Here is a 17,126-nt window from a genome sequence, read left to right on the forward strand (position 1 = left end):
CGATATAAAAATTCAGTTTTGATTATAGCAGGGCTGAGCTGATACAATTTTGAACCAATCCACATACTCTTACTAATTCCCGGTAATAACAATACAAATGTCTGAGCACTGTAACAATCTCATGTTATTCAGAATATCTATAAATGCCAGTATATTAAGTACTCCAAATCAATCTTTCGAGTGTCTTGTTTTCAAAATATTCACAGCTTCATCTTCAAAAGTTTGCTGATGTGAAAATCAATTTTATACAGGAGTAGGAGTCTTTATCATCCTCATACAAAGATGCTCTAAATGCAAATTGAAAACAGATGTGTTTAACACAAAATGTCTCAATAACAGTTTCCTTTCTTTTTTTTCCAATAGTAATTGCAAAAATGGTTTGAGTCTTATTTTTCGACGTAGTTACCCTGCTTTGCAACACATTTAGCCCATCTGTCCTCAAGGTTGTGGATGCCCTAAAAAAAAATTTTTGGTGTGGCCTTTGCACTGCCTCCCCAAATGTTCTTTCAAAGGTCCAAACATGTAAAAGTGTGATGGCACCAAGTCCAGACTGTACAGGAGATGTTTCAACACCTCAATTTCAGAAAACATTGTGTATCCACTGTATGCACAGCCACATGGGAGTGGGATTTATCATGAATCAGCAATACTAATTTTCAGAGAAACGTTCAGAGCATTTTGATATTATCATGACCTTCAACTTATTCACTAGACTGTCGCAGTATACTTGCCTCGTTCTTTGGATCCCCAGGCGGCATCAAAGCACGCTGGTTTCCTTTGGAAACCAGATCCTCCCACCCTCTAGAACATTGCAATCCTGCGACGCGTGCAGGGTGAGAATGCTGTCAACAGGCTGGACGTTGCCAAGTCACTTCCTCCCCCCAAGGACTTCTCTTCGCTGCCTTTCACAAATTCAGCAACAAGAGAGCAGTGTTTATGACACCTACGATGCAGTCAAGAAGGAGTGGGACGATGGTACATGCAATTGTAGTTTGAAGTCTCCATCAGGGAGGGAGAAACGTATTATGGTGCTCCATGCTGGGGGCAGTGAGGGATGGGTACCAAATTGTCTCTATCTGTCAGCAAAGAATATTGGAGATTGCGAAGCGGACAGCCACGATGAAATGACAGGAAAAGTTTTTGAAAATTGGTTCGAAAATTATCTTTTGGAATCGATACAAAATGCGTCATTATCATGGATAATTCTAGTTACCATTCGCGCCTATTGGTCAAAATCTAAACAATGAATACAAATTTGCAGGATATTGTCTCGTTCATGGAACAGGACAGGATCCCCGATACCAAACCCAGCTCCAATAAAAACAGTTTTATTAGATATTAAATCTGCAAACATAAAAAAAAAGATATGTAGTGGACGAGCTTGCACACTCACATGGACATGAAGTGTTGCGTCTTCCCCCTTACCATTGTGTGTTGAATCCAATCGAACTAGTATGGTCTCAGCTCAAATTATTCGTGCGGAAAAACAATGTGACACCTACACAAAGTGCTAGCATGTGTCAGCTATTGCGGGATGGTGCAGCGACAATTGACTCCCAGCTATGGTCATCATGCATCAAGCATGTTATCAAGATTGAAGCCAGTACATGCACCACGACACTGATCGTAACCAGGAGGGATTCATCATTCATGTTGGAGAGAGTGACGATGATGAATAAAGGTAAGCCACATTAAATTCTCTTATTAAACGTTACAAAATGCTATCAAGATTGGACGAATCAGATGATTATGATGTATTCTCGTGTCACAGAAATAATGAAACACCATAATTAATTATCTGTGTCGATTTATTTTATTTATTTATGTCACATGCTTTGAGTGCAGCACGTCGACTTTCCTCCGCTGCACTTAAAGCATGGCAACAACACGTTGCCTGGAGCTTTGTTGGGGTGGTCTTGCTAAGGAGGTCCGGGCTCATTAGGAGAGGGGCGGGCAGGGTACGGTTCTAAAGGCAGCCGCCTGGGGAACCAATGAACGTGACAACTATATCAAACACTAGTTACAGTTTGATCTTTCCTGGAAGTGCACCAATTCAGTCACTGACATCCCAGAAGATGGTCAGCTTAACTTGCCTAATGGAGACTTGTGACTTGAGAGGAGGGGGGGGGAGATAGCCTCAGACGATGGGTTTCAGGAGCATAATGGTCCAAATGCTCCTGACGTGTCTTCCATACACACTTGTGATCATTAGACAAGTGTATATGGACCCATCTGTTATGGACTTTCCTATACTTGAGCTCATCACCATGACTAGTTAAATTCTATGGCAATTTCATCAATAGTGTCTCACTTGTCATCATGGATTCACTGCTCGTCACTGCTCGGTCACCTATTTCACTGGCTCAGTTGCCATGCTAACTGGCCTCCCACTTTGCTGGTGTTCACAGACATTGTCTTTTACTTTAAAATCCACCCATTGTACTCTCTCCCTGGACTCAAAACAACTGAATCTCTACTTAACCTTCATTTTTTTGGCCGTGATCAAGGAAGTGTGGGGCTCTAACTCCACACCCCCTATACGCCTTCCTAAAATGGTGCAAAGCACATGGGAGCACTTTCCTCCTCCTCCCTCCAGAGAGAAAGAGAAGAGGAGAAGGAAGAAACTAAGTGTACACACAGACTGCACTCCATGTTGTCAACTTTTTTTAAAAGCAGCATGTTTGATTTTGGTATGTGTCATCCAATGTACCTCACAAAACAAAACCACTTTATGTTTAAGGAATAAAAGATGCAAATTACTAACTTCTTCCACTAGACTTACTTGTCATGGTTCTATTAAATTTGGTGGCCCCTACCACCATCTACATGGGAAAAACTACCAGTTCTTTTCCTTTATACTTTACTTATGAAATCATTAACTGTCATTATTTCCATTCAATCATTGTACAAAGCAAATGCAGAGAAGATTCACTGTCTTTGTCCAATATATAGTTTGGGGATTGTTGCACACGTTAAGTTACATTTGTATGTCACTATTATTTTGATCAATGAGTTACAAGTTGTTGTAATACTATTGTAATAACTAAACGTGTTCTCTATGGGACTGTTAGTCAAAGGAATCAGACCTTCAAAAATTGAAGCATTTAAGAAAATGTGTTGTTTTGAATATTGAATAAATCACACTCTTAATGAAAATATATTAATAGCTTAATATATACAATCAAAATGCCATTTTTTTTCTTTAACTGGTCATGTACGAGTTTCTTTTATAGCACTGTATATGCATATATTTAAAAACGAGAGAGAGAGGGGTAACGGGATAAAAATATAACATCGCATGCAAAGAAATTAGACTACATTTAGGAATTCTTCAATCTATGGTCTGTGAAAATTTAAAAAAAAAACAAGAGCTACTTTAAAGCACAAACAACTAATAAAAATTTTCAACTGTCATTTGGACCGTCAGATATTCATGCATTAATATTGGAATTAAAGAAAAAAAATATATTTAACCACGGTAAAACAAATTCTGCTGCCTTTCAAAATATCTCTTGGGAAAACTGACATAAACCGCTCACAGCTTACCTCATGCAAGGTGTTGATCACTCAAAAGTTGAGCTTTGCCCAACACTTCATCACATGAAGGTCTTTCAATTTCTGTTTCGCTGTTGCTGGCATCGACACTTGTTGACTCATTATTATCTAGACAATGTGGAAAGAGAGAATTGCCCCTCACTTTTCCCAGATAGAATATCTGATGACTGTACATCAATTGTTAACACACAGATAACATCTTTCATTAGGATGAACTAGCTTTTATATTTGCTCTTCATGAGCAAGTGAGCAACACATAAATTTAATAGCTTCCAAGAGAAATAATGACATTCATTAGGAGTGGAATTTCTTTAAACGAACCCTATAAACATGAAAATATTGAACATATCCTTGTGCTAAGAGGTAGTTAGTTCAGGTTCTCTATAACAAATACATCACATATACATAGAAAGCAACTTTTCTCTAATATTCAGGAATATTTATTAAAAGAAATATACAAATATATGGCTTCTAATACTTTCTTAAAATCACTAAACTTACGGAACATGTTTAGACAACACCATAATCTTTAAAAAATGGCATAATGTTAAACATTGGATAGTAAAACATTAATTTACTATGCAACTTTTTGAAATGTAAGTACAAGTTTAAAAAAATGTATTTGCCTGTCTTCATCTTTACAGTATTATGTGGAAAGTTTACAGTGGGTTTAAAAAAAAACAACTTCCAATTTACCAACATGATGTAAAGTATTGGTTAAGACTACATATATTCTTGATATCAGCCTCTGTAGGGAGGCGAGGTGGTCCTACAGATGGCATTGTTCTGAATGTTTTATTCTCAAAATAAGTGATAACAGTTGGGCTGAAAAGTTCGTAGGCTGACTCATAGATGGCGTTACTAGAATTAAATCCATGTGATTTTTACTTAGTACTAACCTTCAAAAGATACGTGTATAAATTTCACAGCTGCCGGATAATTAGTTCGTGAGATATAGCATTGTGAGTGAAGCAGCTTTTGTTATTGTGAAAAAATGGATAAAAAAGAATTTCGTGTGTTAATAAAGCATTGCTTTTTGGCGAAAAAAAATACTGTTGAAACCAAGGCTTGGCTTGATAAACATTATTCGGACTCTGCACCAGGAAAATCAACCGTTGAGAAGTGGTTTGCTAAATTTAAACGAGGCGAAATCAGCATCGAAGACGATGCACGCAGTGGACACCCCAAAGAGGCTGTTACCGACGAAAACATCAAAAAAGTCCACAAAATAATTTTAAATGCTCGTAAAGTGAAGTTGATCGAGATAGCTGAGACTTTAAAAATACCAAAGGAACGTGTTGGACATATTGTGCATGAATATTTGAACATGCGAAAGCTGTGTGCAAAATGGGTGCCGCGCGTGCTCACAATCGATCAAAAGCAACAACGTTTTGATGATTCGGAGCAATGTTTAGCGATATTCAACCGTAATAAACACGAATTTTTCCGTCGATATATTACAATGGATGAAACATGGCTCCATAACTACACTCCAAACAGAGTCCAATCGACAGTCAGCCGAGTGGACTGCACGTGATGAACCGAATCCAAAGCGTGGAAAGACGCAACAGTCGGCTGGCAAGGTTATGGCATCAGTATTCTGGGATGCGCATGGTATTGTATTCATCGATTACCTCAAAAAGGGCCAGACCATCAACAGCGATTATTACATAGCGTTGTTGGAGCGTTTAAAGGATGAAATCACGAAAAAAACGGCCCCATTTGAAGAAGAAAAAAGTGCTGTTTCATCAAGACAATGCACAGTGTCATAAATCAATTAAAACGATGGCAAAATTGTATGAATTAGACTACGAATTGCTTCCCCATCCACCATATTCTCCAGATCTGACCCCCAGTGACTTTTTCCTGTTTGCAGACCTTAAAAGAATGCTCGCTGGAAAGAAATTTAGCACTGATGAAGAGGTAATCGCCGAAACTGAGGCCTATTTTGAGGCTAAAGAGAAATCGTACTATAAAAATGGCATCAAAAAATTGTATGACCGCTATAATCGTTGTATCGCCCTCGAAGGCAACTATATTGAATAATAAAATCGAATTTTGTCAAAAAAATATTTTTTACTATGTTAGCCTACCAACTTTTCAGCCCAACTGTTAGAAGGATGAATAGGTAACAAAAATGTTCTTAGGTGGCATTCTAATTATTATGAGATGCTAAAAGCACATTTTTTGCTTTTTTCATCTCATGCTTGAAGACTGAGGCCTACAAAGCAATGAGGTGATTACAGAAGGAGAAGTAAGCATAGGACATCACAGGAAAAAAAGGCCTCACTGTCAAATGGGTGGAAGCACACACTATTCTGCATATGATTATACTCTATGCAATGGCAATTTACAACTATCACTCAAATTATGACAAAACCATCACAAAAATGTGAGAATGCTAATAGCTGAAGTTTGATAAAAATCTAAAACTGAAAAGAACTAAATTTCACAGATGAAATATCCCTGTGGATGAACACCGATATCAAGGTGGTGTGAATCTATTCTTTATTGATCCTGAAAATGCTCGAACAACAATACAAGTATCACATTAATGTAAGTTTCAACTTTTATTCCAATATCAATCTATATATACAATAAACTCATGCACTACAACATTTTCTCTACTTGATATTTTTCTATATATTGAAAGACATGCATGCATAAGGTGTAAAAGTATTAACTTACAGTAAGGTTTTCGAGGCTTTTTCCTTAGGCAGGATGCTACATATGCTTCTAGCTCTCGTAACGTAGAAGGCTTTAAAGTTTCAAAATCTATTTCTATTTCATCGGGATTGGAATCTCTTAAAGAAGGTTCCCGAGACTGGATTATATGTACCACCCTTCCAAGTTTATCACCTGCAACAAAAACAAAAACAAAAAAAAAAAAAAAAATTATGACCAAGTCTATCCAGTGTTTATTACCTACAAATTTCATGACAGCAAGTCATGTACTGACAACACACACATTCTCTACAATTGCATAATTAACTCGATGCATTAAATTTAAAATATAACCTCTACTCAAAAAATTTAACAAGATTCTTCACCTGTTTTTAAACATCTCAACAAGTTAAAAAAAAAAGTGCTCCCTTGTGCTTTGCACCATGCCATGAAGGTGGTAAAGGGGGTGTGGAGTTAGGGCCCCACACTAATAAATCTTAATAGCCATTTGAAAATACAGTGCTGGTTTCTAAAGAACATAAAATATATTCAATGGCAAACAGGCGGAAGAACAAAATTACAAAATTGGTCTCTCTCATCTGTCGAGTCTAAAACTATTTTGAAGTTAGGGATTCCACATAATGTATAATTAGTGTATTTCTCTTAATGAAAATATTAACTTATAGTATTCAAACTTCATGGGCACATAGAGGAATCTCTCGGGTACTGATTGGAATTAATCCATGAAGTTTTTTATCGGTGCTACTTTACAGAAGCAGAAATGGAAGAAATGAATCAGATGATTATTATTCTGATCTAAACAAATATTTAGTTCTGACAGTGAAGATTCAGATGATGCTGATGTACAAATGTCCACCTTTAGTACACCCCTTAAAAGTATAACTCTCATTGAATATCTGCTTCAATTAATTTTGTGTGAGAACATGTTCATGTCCAAAACATATCTGAATATTATCGGATCTTCACACATCTTCTAATGTAAGAATAGAATTAAACTAAAAAATTACAAAAAAATATTCAGCACATAGCATCTTGTCACAGGTATTCAGTGAAAGGGTTAAAACAAGAATGCTGTATGCTATTTTTTTCTTCCTCACAAATTGAAACATTACCATTTTTACACACTATAAGTATAGCAATAGTAACAAAATAATCAACAAAATTTTGAATGTGCCTCTACTAGAGAGTTAAAGACAATCAACAGACCTATTCATAGAAAGTTGCTTGGTAAGGTATAAAAAAAAAGTAATACTGTATTTTATATCATTTTTCTCCTTTGCTGTGATTTTGGAGGGAGAGGGGGCATATTAGACCCAGAGAATTGCATATTTATGAAATGTTTCTATGCCAGGAAAATATAGCTGAAGGTTGCCCAGTGTTTTACATATAATGTCTGCTATCCTGAAGATATCACAATGCATTTAGTTCTTGGATATTTTTCATAAAACTTCACTCAGTATTTAGTTTTATTCATGTTGGGTCACTATTAGAAGTAGTGAGAAGTTATCCATTCTTATGGATTTAAGATTTTTTGATGTGCTGTTATTCTGAATTTGAATAAAGATGCTGACAAGTGAACTAAAAGAATCTTTATCCTTGCATAAGCTCACTTCATACACACACATTATTCAACACAATGTGGGAGGCAGCAACCTTTCCTGGCGAATTCTGTAGTATGCTACATTCTGCTGGGCAAGACCAGCCAACATGTTACACTATAAATAGCAAATTGACTCAAGAAGGGTGGGCTCTTTCATCTTCACCTTTTCAATAAATAGGGGGTGAAGAACTGACAACACCACTCAACTAATATTCCTCAGATTTTCGCACACTTGGCCAGAACCTGGCCTGCTAATTGCTTTCCTGGTTGGTGCTCCCTTCAATGCATGAAGCAGAATACACTGCATGGTTGAAGCTTTATTGTAAAGTTCTCTACGTACATCTGCAGGTAGCATCGTAAGACACAAGTGGCATATGTATGTGTAACTACAGCCTGGAAGAGTATGAGCTGTTGAAAATGGCAAGGACACATTCTATGAGTGAGAAAGGGAATGTTTTGAAAGAACGGCTGGCAGGAAATGGATCCCCAACATTGAGAAAACTGGAGACTTTGTAATTGAGGGCAGAATGTTTGCTGACCAAGAAGAAATGTTCTATTACAGCAGTGTTGAAAATTAAAACTTTTGATCACTTTACTGAACCAAGTAATTTATTCTAGTGTCCACTTTCACATAGGTTCCAAATAGTTTTTCCACAGATTATGGGAGTTGTATATAATCTGAAATTAAAACCGTACACAGTTTACAATTCAAACTTCCATGTGCAAAAGTAAGGTAATTCAATAATCTTCTGTACTACAAGTATGCAATTTTTGGATTATTGTTACAGGGATCTTGTGATGGTAGTTTTAGTAGTTTATATTCACTCTATATAGCACTGGTATTTGGCAAAGTAAGTTGACATAAGCGACACAAAGTTTAGGCACCTGGCCTGCTGCATACATGATCTACTCATATTACGTGGTAAAAACAAATCATGTTGGATTTTTTTATTTTGCATCACTTTTCTGCCACTTTTGGCTAATCATGAGAATTTAACACAATTCAAATTACATGTACACCGTGGATTACTGGTTCTACATTCAATACTCACTCATGATTACAATAGGACAAAATGTTACAAATGTTTTGATTTTATGATTTCCTGCATTGTAAGCTTCTTAACCCTGGTCTACTGAGAAACGCAATATAGATGTTCCGTTCTGTATATACATATCATTAGAGAAGGAAACTGGAAACATCCACTACCTAATTTATTATAATGGTCATATTGATAAAAATAGGTAGCATGAGCAAGTAGTCCAACAGAAGTACAGTAGGCATTTGTATGAACGATGTTTGATGGTTTTAGTGGAGGATATACTCTGGCAAAGTTGAGCACATTCTAAGAGAGAACGTGTCACATTCTTCTTGTTCCTCTGTGCATGTGGCCTGCAATTGTTCCTTACTCAATAGATATTAATTCAGCCACAGAAGCTGAAACCAGCAATAAGCACCAAGTTGATTCCCCTGAGCAGGGGTGCCCATCCCCCCAAATATTGTTAATCAAAATCGCCCCCCCCCACCAAGAGAATTGTTCATCATAACCCCCCCTCACACACAAAATATAGTTTCGATAAACCGGTAGTAATTTATTTTTGTTTGAATGTCGATAATTTCATTTCATTTTTTTTTTTAAATAAATTTTCGAAATAAGTTCCAGAACGAAAACTGACAGCAGTTTACAATTATTCAGTCAGTCGTAGCACAGGAACACATACAAGTGAAACAAATTGTGCCTGAAATCATCCAACACAATAACTGAAGTCCACATATCGGAAGTTTCGAACCAACTCAGAACTACCACAAAGAAACACCAAACAGTTTAACACTGGCCGAGATACCAACAATTGAAAGACGCATGGAATTCGAATCCTTTCATTGCGGTTGAAATTAAAAGACTAAAGAAAGAAAAAGCACGGCTCACTTTCATGTTTGCTAACAAAACCTGCAAAGCTGTTCAAGCTCACTGGTATTGTACTGAATCAACCTTATTCTTATTAGTTTGTCTGCTTGACTAACCTTGTATTAATGCAGCATGCCCCCCCCCCCCCCCCTTTCCAAACAGATTCTAAAGGCATAAGACGTGGTTGATTGATTTGGTGTTTTAAGTCGACTTTTTGCACAGTAAGGCTAATCGGGACTGGACTTTCAGTTTAAAATGTGATCTGAACAACTATGTGCCTCCACTGGGTATCGAACCCAGGACCCCTTGATTACAAGGTGAGGATGCTACCACTGCGCTACCGGGAAGGCCTGCATAATAGGTGGTGGTTTATTTCAACCCAATTGTCGTGATCTGCCACAGGTAGGAAGAAAAACTAATAGCTAAAATATCGAACCAGTGACAAACAAGTCAATCAAACGAAACTATCCCACTCCTTTTGTGTGAAGATATATAGAATTGGTAGCTAAACTATAAAATTTTGTCCCCCCCAAAAAGTCCCATGACGTAGGTGCATCATGAATCCCTCCTGTGGGCACCCCTGCCAATGAGGTACTAAAAACATGTGTGATGCCTAGAGGCACGCATATTTATTTTTAGACGAAAACACGAAATGTGAAATAACACATTGTTATGCTAATTTTTCATGTTTCTGAAAGGTGTGAGCTGCATTTTCCTACCCTGTTTTGTCACGAAATAATGCAAAATGCGAAATAGACTCAAACACGAAATTGAGACTTTATTTACAAATGTGACACTTTCTGAAGTCAGAATTATTCTAAGTGATGCAATTCACGGAAAATTGATTAATTCTGCTGTAAATATTTGAGAAGCAAAAATGGACCCCTTTATACAGGAATAAATTTAATATTCTGGTAACGACATAGATGTTATTAGAAGAGATATGTTTATTTTGTGTAGTAAGTGCATTTTTAAATCAAATTTAGGATTATATACACATTTTTAAAACCAAAATGTCATTTTATATACTGCTTTTTCACCACTATAACAGGAACATTTTATTATATTTACCGCTTTTGAACCCGAAATTGACTCTGTTTATTTACCGAAATTTTGCTCTTTTATTTACCAAAAATATATGCCTCTAGCGATGCCTGAATTTTTTCATTTGTACACCTGTATGAATAGGTGTTCAGCCTTTCTATGCATGCAGAATGGAGTGCAAGCCCCACAGCTTATGCACATTCATTTCTATTCATGAGATTCACTGGATTAAATTAATAAACAATCACCTACTCATCTCAAACTTTTATGAGCACATGCTACATGAGAGCACCTACTTCATGAGTGAGTGCTTGCTCCAGTGGTAAGCATGAGCTCCCATGTACATATGAATGGAGACGCTCACATTGTCAGAAATTGGGCAAATGCTTAAATACACACACACAAATATGTGCACCCACATGTATGCATGCATGCATATATCACCAGGTCATAAAAATATTGATGTATTCATGAGAACTTGTTAGTTGGAAGCTATGCAAAAGACGGCTCGAATCATTCAAAAATGGAGCACCTACTCATTTTAACAACATAGCAACTTCTCAACATATACCATCTGCCGCTTCACCCGTGTGTTCGTTTGCTGATGTTTGCAGCACGCAAAAAAAGAGAAGGGATTCGCTCTTCTAGATTGTTGTATTATGGGCTTCTCGCACACTGCTAGTGTTGTGTTCCAAATGCAGTGTTGCAATCCCGTTCCATTCCAGACCGTGTACCGGAGTAGAGGCAACCCACACATCATCGTAAATAGAGGGATTTTTTTCGAGTAGGGAATTCCTATGGTATCTTCGCCCACACTGTTCGGAGCATGACAGAGGCAAGAAAGATGGGAAGGGGGGAGGGGCAACTGAAAGCAAAATGCATGCTTTAAATCAGCGGCCCGCGTTGGCTCTACGTACATTTCAGGCATGTAGGACTACCTATACATATGAAGTTGTCCCACTTTTCCTTTTCTCATGAAACAAGCCACGACTCATCTGAACTTCACCAGATTGGCCTATTTCTATTTTCGCTATTCTTGCAATCCATTAAGGTGTGGGAACGACTAAGCAAGTTGATTGACTCGTCAGTTCTGAAATTTAAATAAATATTAAACAATCTTGCTTGCTATAGGAGGGAAGCATGAGTATTTTCTGTAGCCTATGAGTCTGTTTTCTGATATTGAAGGGGTTGCTTTGAAGAAAAGTAAGTTTCTGGGAAAAGTTTCAGATAACCATGTTACTGCCTAAGCCTTGTTCTAGTAAGAAAAAGACTATAAAAGAGGAATATAAAATTTTTCAAGTGAAATGGGAGATTGCTCATTTTCGTTGTGAAGTGAATAGTGAAATATGTGGAAATTTTGTGTCCTAACAAAGTAAAGTAAATTCATTCAGTATTATTTCATTGTCACGAAATACAGTTGCCGACCTCCGTGGCAGTGTGTTTATCACAGTGCCCTTAGATGGCAGGGGTCCCGGGTTCTGTGTAGGTGTCCTTTCATCAGTTCCATTACATCACTCATCCTCATCGTCGTCATTTGCCAGAAGTGGCAGAACAGCGATGCTAAATAACAAAAACCGATACAATGTAAAATATCAAGAATCAGAAATACAGTTAAAGAGATGATGATGACTTAGCAAGGTATATCAACAAACAATTGAAAGCAAAAGGTTGCTGTTTTTGTTGCCTTTTCGCTTGTAATAGATGAAAGTACGAACGTCTATGGGGTAGCTCCGTTAGCTGTCTGTATTCAATGGTGAATGTAATTTTCATCTCAATGTGACCGAAGAACTGCTTGACATGAATCCTCTCTGTGACAACTACATACATGGGAAGATATTTTTAAGGTCGAAGAGGCCATTTTGCAAAGGCACAGTAGTTGTGATTTCAGTCACTTCCCAACTTCTCTGGAATACCAACGGTCAATCTGTGAACCTGTTTTAAAAAAAATATTGGTCTAAGTAAAAATTCTACTTTATGATTTTGAAAACAGGTTTCAAAACTTCAAAGAGTGCGAAGGGAAATTTTCTTGTGAAGTTCCCATTTCTTTTGTGCATGTCCCAATCTTCAGATGGAGTTTATTGACTTACAATGCGACTCAGTATTGAAAGAGAAATAGCACGAGGCGGGTGTTCCTATTGGTGTCATATCTTCCAGAGCAGTCCTCGAATAAGCCATTTTGCTGCTGGAATTCTAGCAATCTTTGGCAGCACTTAACTTAGTGAACAGTTGTTATCCATTATGAAGATTAATAAAACTGTCCAACGATAAAAAATGACTGACAGCCAGCCTCCATGGCGGAATAATTAGCACAGCATGCTACGATGCCAGGGCTCTCTGGTTACGGCTGTTATTTGTGAATGTTCCTTCATCATTTTAATCATATCATAACTCAACCTCATCGTTGCAATTAGCCATAAATGGCAGAAAGGCAACGCAAAATAAGTTAAAGAATGACTGACAATAATTTGTTGTTTGCATTAAGAGTTTTCTGTCTACAAAAGCATAATGTGGACATTAAGAAACTAGTTTATAAAAAAAGAAAGGTCTAAAATCAGTGGGAAACAAAACTAGAATTGCTCATTTACGGGTTTCTTGTCAAAATGTTTGCATAATTGTAACCAATTTATACTTGAAACAAACAGGTAAACGGGGTTCGAGATGTGAGGCCCTAGTTACGAATTTAGTTTGACATGGCTGCCTAAAACAATATCTTGCATTGTCTTTGCTTAGTACAGCCTGGTCAAAATAAACTGCCCCTGTGGCACTGTAGCAGAATAATCAACTCACGCAGGGGAAAAGTGGATCAGTCAGCTGTTTCTATAAACCTGTTCGTGCGTTGCAAAATTGTTTCACTGTCAAAAGATCGTTCCTGTTTCAGTGGAAAGTGTTTGCTTTCATAATGAAAGTAAAAACTGTACATAGCAAAAGCACACACACAATGTTTAACGTTGTTGATTTTTTGGAGGGAAGTTAGCTACAAAGCATGCAGCGACTACAGTAATAATACAGATAAAGCGCAAGGGAAAGGAAAAGTTTGAAGTACGAAGCAGGGCAGTGTGGAGTGGACTGAGTGAGTACTGCTATTAATCTCTTGATTTTGCTTGCTTCTGTCGGTCATTAGAAGTAAACAACTGCTAGATAGATTACAACTGATTTTCTGCATGTGATCGTTGGATCTGTTACCTTGTTTGCAGGAGTGGCTCAAGATAAAATTTTCAGGGGGTGAGGTGGAATTTTGGAACCCCCTACTTTCTACCCTGATCCTCTTACTTACCACCTTCCTCCAATATAAATCATAACCATGTTATATATTTACGGTTTCAATGACGAAAAATAGCCTTATTTTAAAAATATTTTAATACTGTTCAAGAACACGTTTATTGTAGGTATGTGTTTATTTAATACCTACATAATGACATTAAAACAACAAAAATCTCTTAGCTTAATTTGCAACATGATTTTGCAATATACCTATTAAGTTCTACATCAGTAACTTCAATTAACTCTTGTCAACAATAAATCCAATTCTTTTTAAAACAAATAGCCACGGATATAGTGGAGGTACATAGTGGTTCGGATCCCACTTTAAACTGTAGGTTGTCTCTATTTGCTTTTCTGGGTATAAAGTGGAACAAAAAAATAAATTCAAACAAAGAAACAAATAGCCACGGTTAGGATTTGCCTCTAATCAAGGAGGATCCTCAGATTGGCACCCCGGATAATCACCTGGCCCTGCTTGTTTGATGTATGCAAATGTTATTATTTTTGTTCACTATTAGTTTTTACTAAATACATTTACCATCATTATGTACGCAAAAATGGATGCGAGTATTTGAGGGGGTTGATAACACTTCCTCTGGACACTAGTCTGAAGTGCACATCCATAAAGTCAGACCACCAGTTGACACTGCCTCATTGATATAAAGGTTAGCCCATTCTCGCCATTGGAGCCTTTTTATTCATACAAAACTGAATATGTTCTCCAAAATGTTGAGAAACGAGTAGGTGCTAATTTTTGTTAACACTACCAGTATCACGTTTTCTGCTTTAATTATACAGACTTTCCACCTCCAAAATATACCTTGTACAAGTATGTGTTTGTACAGTCAACTCTCGATAGAATGACCTTTCACAGTTCCCGGGAAAAAGGTCGTCATTGGAATTTGCACCAATTTTCAGCTCAAACGGACACAAAGATGACTAGGAGACGGTTAACAGCATTTATATAGAACATGAAAAAGTTTTCACAAAAAAGGATTTAAAATAATGTTACTTTCTTTCAATTGGGCACAGTCGTTACTCTTCCAGGAAATTCTTAACAATTCTAGTTCATGAGAAACCCGTTTGCACTGAGACCTATGGAAAGGAAAATAATCTCTTGCTTATTGCAAGCGAAACTCGAAGAATCTTGACACCAGTCAAACTGGCGCCAGCAAAAGTCAGGAGATAATCAGGCAAAATTAATGTTGGATTTTATATGGCTCTACTGGAGCATTGTCACAAGATTAACTGGTAAGATAAGATCTCTCGGGAGAAACAACACAACCTATATAGCCCACCCCCCCCCCAAAAAAGGGGGGCTGTAAATTTCGTTTTGGTTCGGCTGTGTAAAATACACCGTAAAAAAGTAAAGTTTTCTTTGCTTCAAACAACTTCATAGTCAACCCCCTCCCCCCTTCAAGGGAGCAGTCCAAACTCCTTCCTCGACTTGCATTTTTATCCAGCGTGAAAAAGGAAACGCGCAACTTGCGATCTGTTTTCACCCAATGCATATTATAGGACAAGTCATTAAACAGCATCCAAGATTTTAAGATAACGCAACTGTCGAATACCGAACTTTTAACAGCAGTGTGATACGTTTTACTAAACAACAGACATAATATGGGCAATATTTCCTATGCAGTAAATAGCATTAAAAGAAAAAAATAAGACCTGAATTCTGCAATTATCACATTGCCCCTCTGACATTGCCGTGCACCTCAGTGGCGGAGAATAAGCTGGGAAGGGGGCCCACTTTTTATTATTATTTTTTTACTTGTCCTATGGGTTTTGTTCGATTCTTGAGAATGTATCCAGAACTGGTTGCCCCATTTTAGACGTCAAAGGAAAGGAAGAGCAGTCCATTTCCACCCTCGCCTGAAATCACCCAGTGTACACACACAAGCAAGAAAATCGTGGCTGAAAAGATCGTCATTGCTGGCCCCCTCCCCTACATGTTTGCTGAGAGGAAAATAGAGAGAAGTCACTCAGCCAATGGAACACTTTTTTGGCAAATATTAAGACATCGGCACAATTAGGAAAATGTATGAAGTGGGAAGAGGGAGTTATGATGCACATAAGATCGAAGGAAAGAAGCTTGGATGACAAATCATTAAGCAGGTTGACAATCTTTAGTTGGCCTATGTGGCTTTGATTATTTTTAACAGTTTCGCTTTTTTATGAAGTGTTACAGGGAACAAAGAACGTGTTTTGAATGAAAGCGGTTACCGAAAGTTGTCCGCTACAAGGCCAAGAGTTGCTTACTCACGGGGATCTGCTGAAATCTAGGTCAGAGCTGGACAGACGATGCAGACTCCCAGGCATCTGTATTTTGGAACATTCCTGCAATCTTATCTCATAATTTCTCAAGGTGGTGTATTTATCGATGAAAGAGCTTCCTCCCTCCTTTCCAGTTGTCAGCAGCTCTTAGGACAAAGAAACAAGTCAAGATCGATTTAAAATAACATCCAAGCACATTCAATCTTGTCTTCTCACGTATCCAAGAGCAAGCTAAATCAGAATGGCAAAACAAGCCTAGCGTGTTTGGGTAGCGGCCGTCGGGTGCGGGGTAACATTGGCGCACTTGGGGGAGGGTAGAGGTCAAGTGCTATTGGATATCACTCAAGCTTGGTGTGGTGGTGTCTATTTTTAGATCAGACCCACTTGTGAGCGGTAAAGCGCTCATGAAGAGAATGAGTGCGAATAAAACAAATGCAAAAAACGTATTTTTCGGCAGACTTCCTTCAATTTTTCAACTTTTTTCCAAATTTTTCACGGTTCCTGCATAAAGGTTTTTTCTGCGAGAGGGTCGTAGAATCGAGAGTTGACTGTATAATTTTGTCACATCCTGCAATGGCATAGAGAAGTCAACATTCACTTCCCAGACATCTTTTTTTTTTTTTTTATGTATAACATTCTTTTTCTAATTGTTACATAATGCAGGTAAAATGTGAGAAAAATTACACTGGAACACCAACATGCCCTGGCTTTAACTTAACAGTACCTTTGGAAATGAGAGTGTGTGTCCAAGATTTACCATGGTAGGTTATTGATTTTGAGTTTTGTTATTTAGTCTCTTT

General features: G+C 37.6%; 1 protein-coding gene across 5 annotated transcripts in view; it reads right to left on the minus strand.

Annotated features, from left to right (window-relative positions):
- Positions 1–17,126, minus strand: part of LOC145998897 (bromodomain-containing protein 3-like) — a 165,140-nt gene that overhangs the window by 61,885 nt on the left and 86,129 nt on the right. For all 5 annotated transcript variants that reach the window (XM_083135628.1, XM_083135627.1, XM_083135631.1 and 2 more), the window contains one exon: positions 6,244–6,414. In XM_083135628.1, coding sequence (XP_082991754.1) covers positions 6,244–6,414 — 171 coding nt within the window. The remainder of the gene's footprint in view (positions 1–6,243; positions 6,415–17,126) is intronic.

Source organism: Lepisma saccharinum, chromosome 14 (genome assembly GCF_977018435.1).
Source record: "Lepisma saccharinum chromosome 14, izLepSacc3.1, whole genome shotgun sequence".
In the NCBI taxonomy this organism is placed as follows: domain Eukaryota; kingdom Metazoa; phylum Arthropoda; class Insecta; order Zygentoma; family Lepismatidae; genus Lepisma; species Lepisma saccharinum.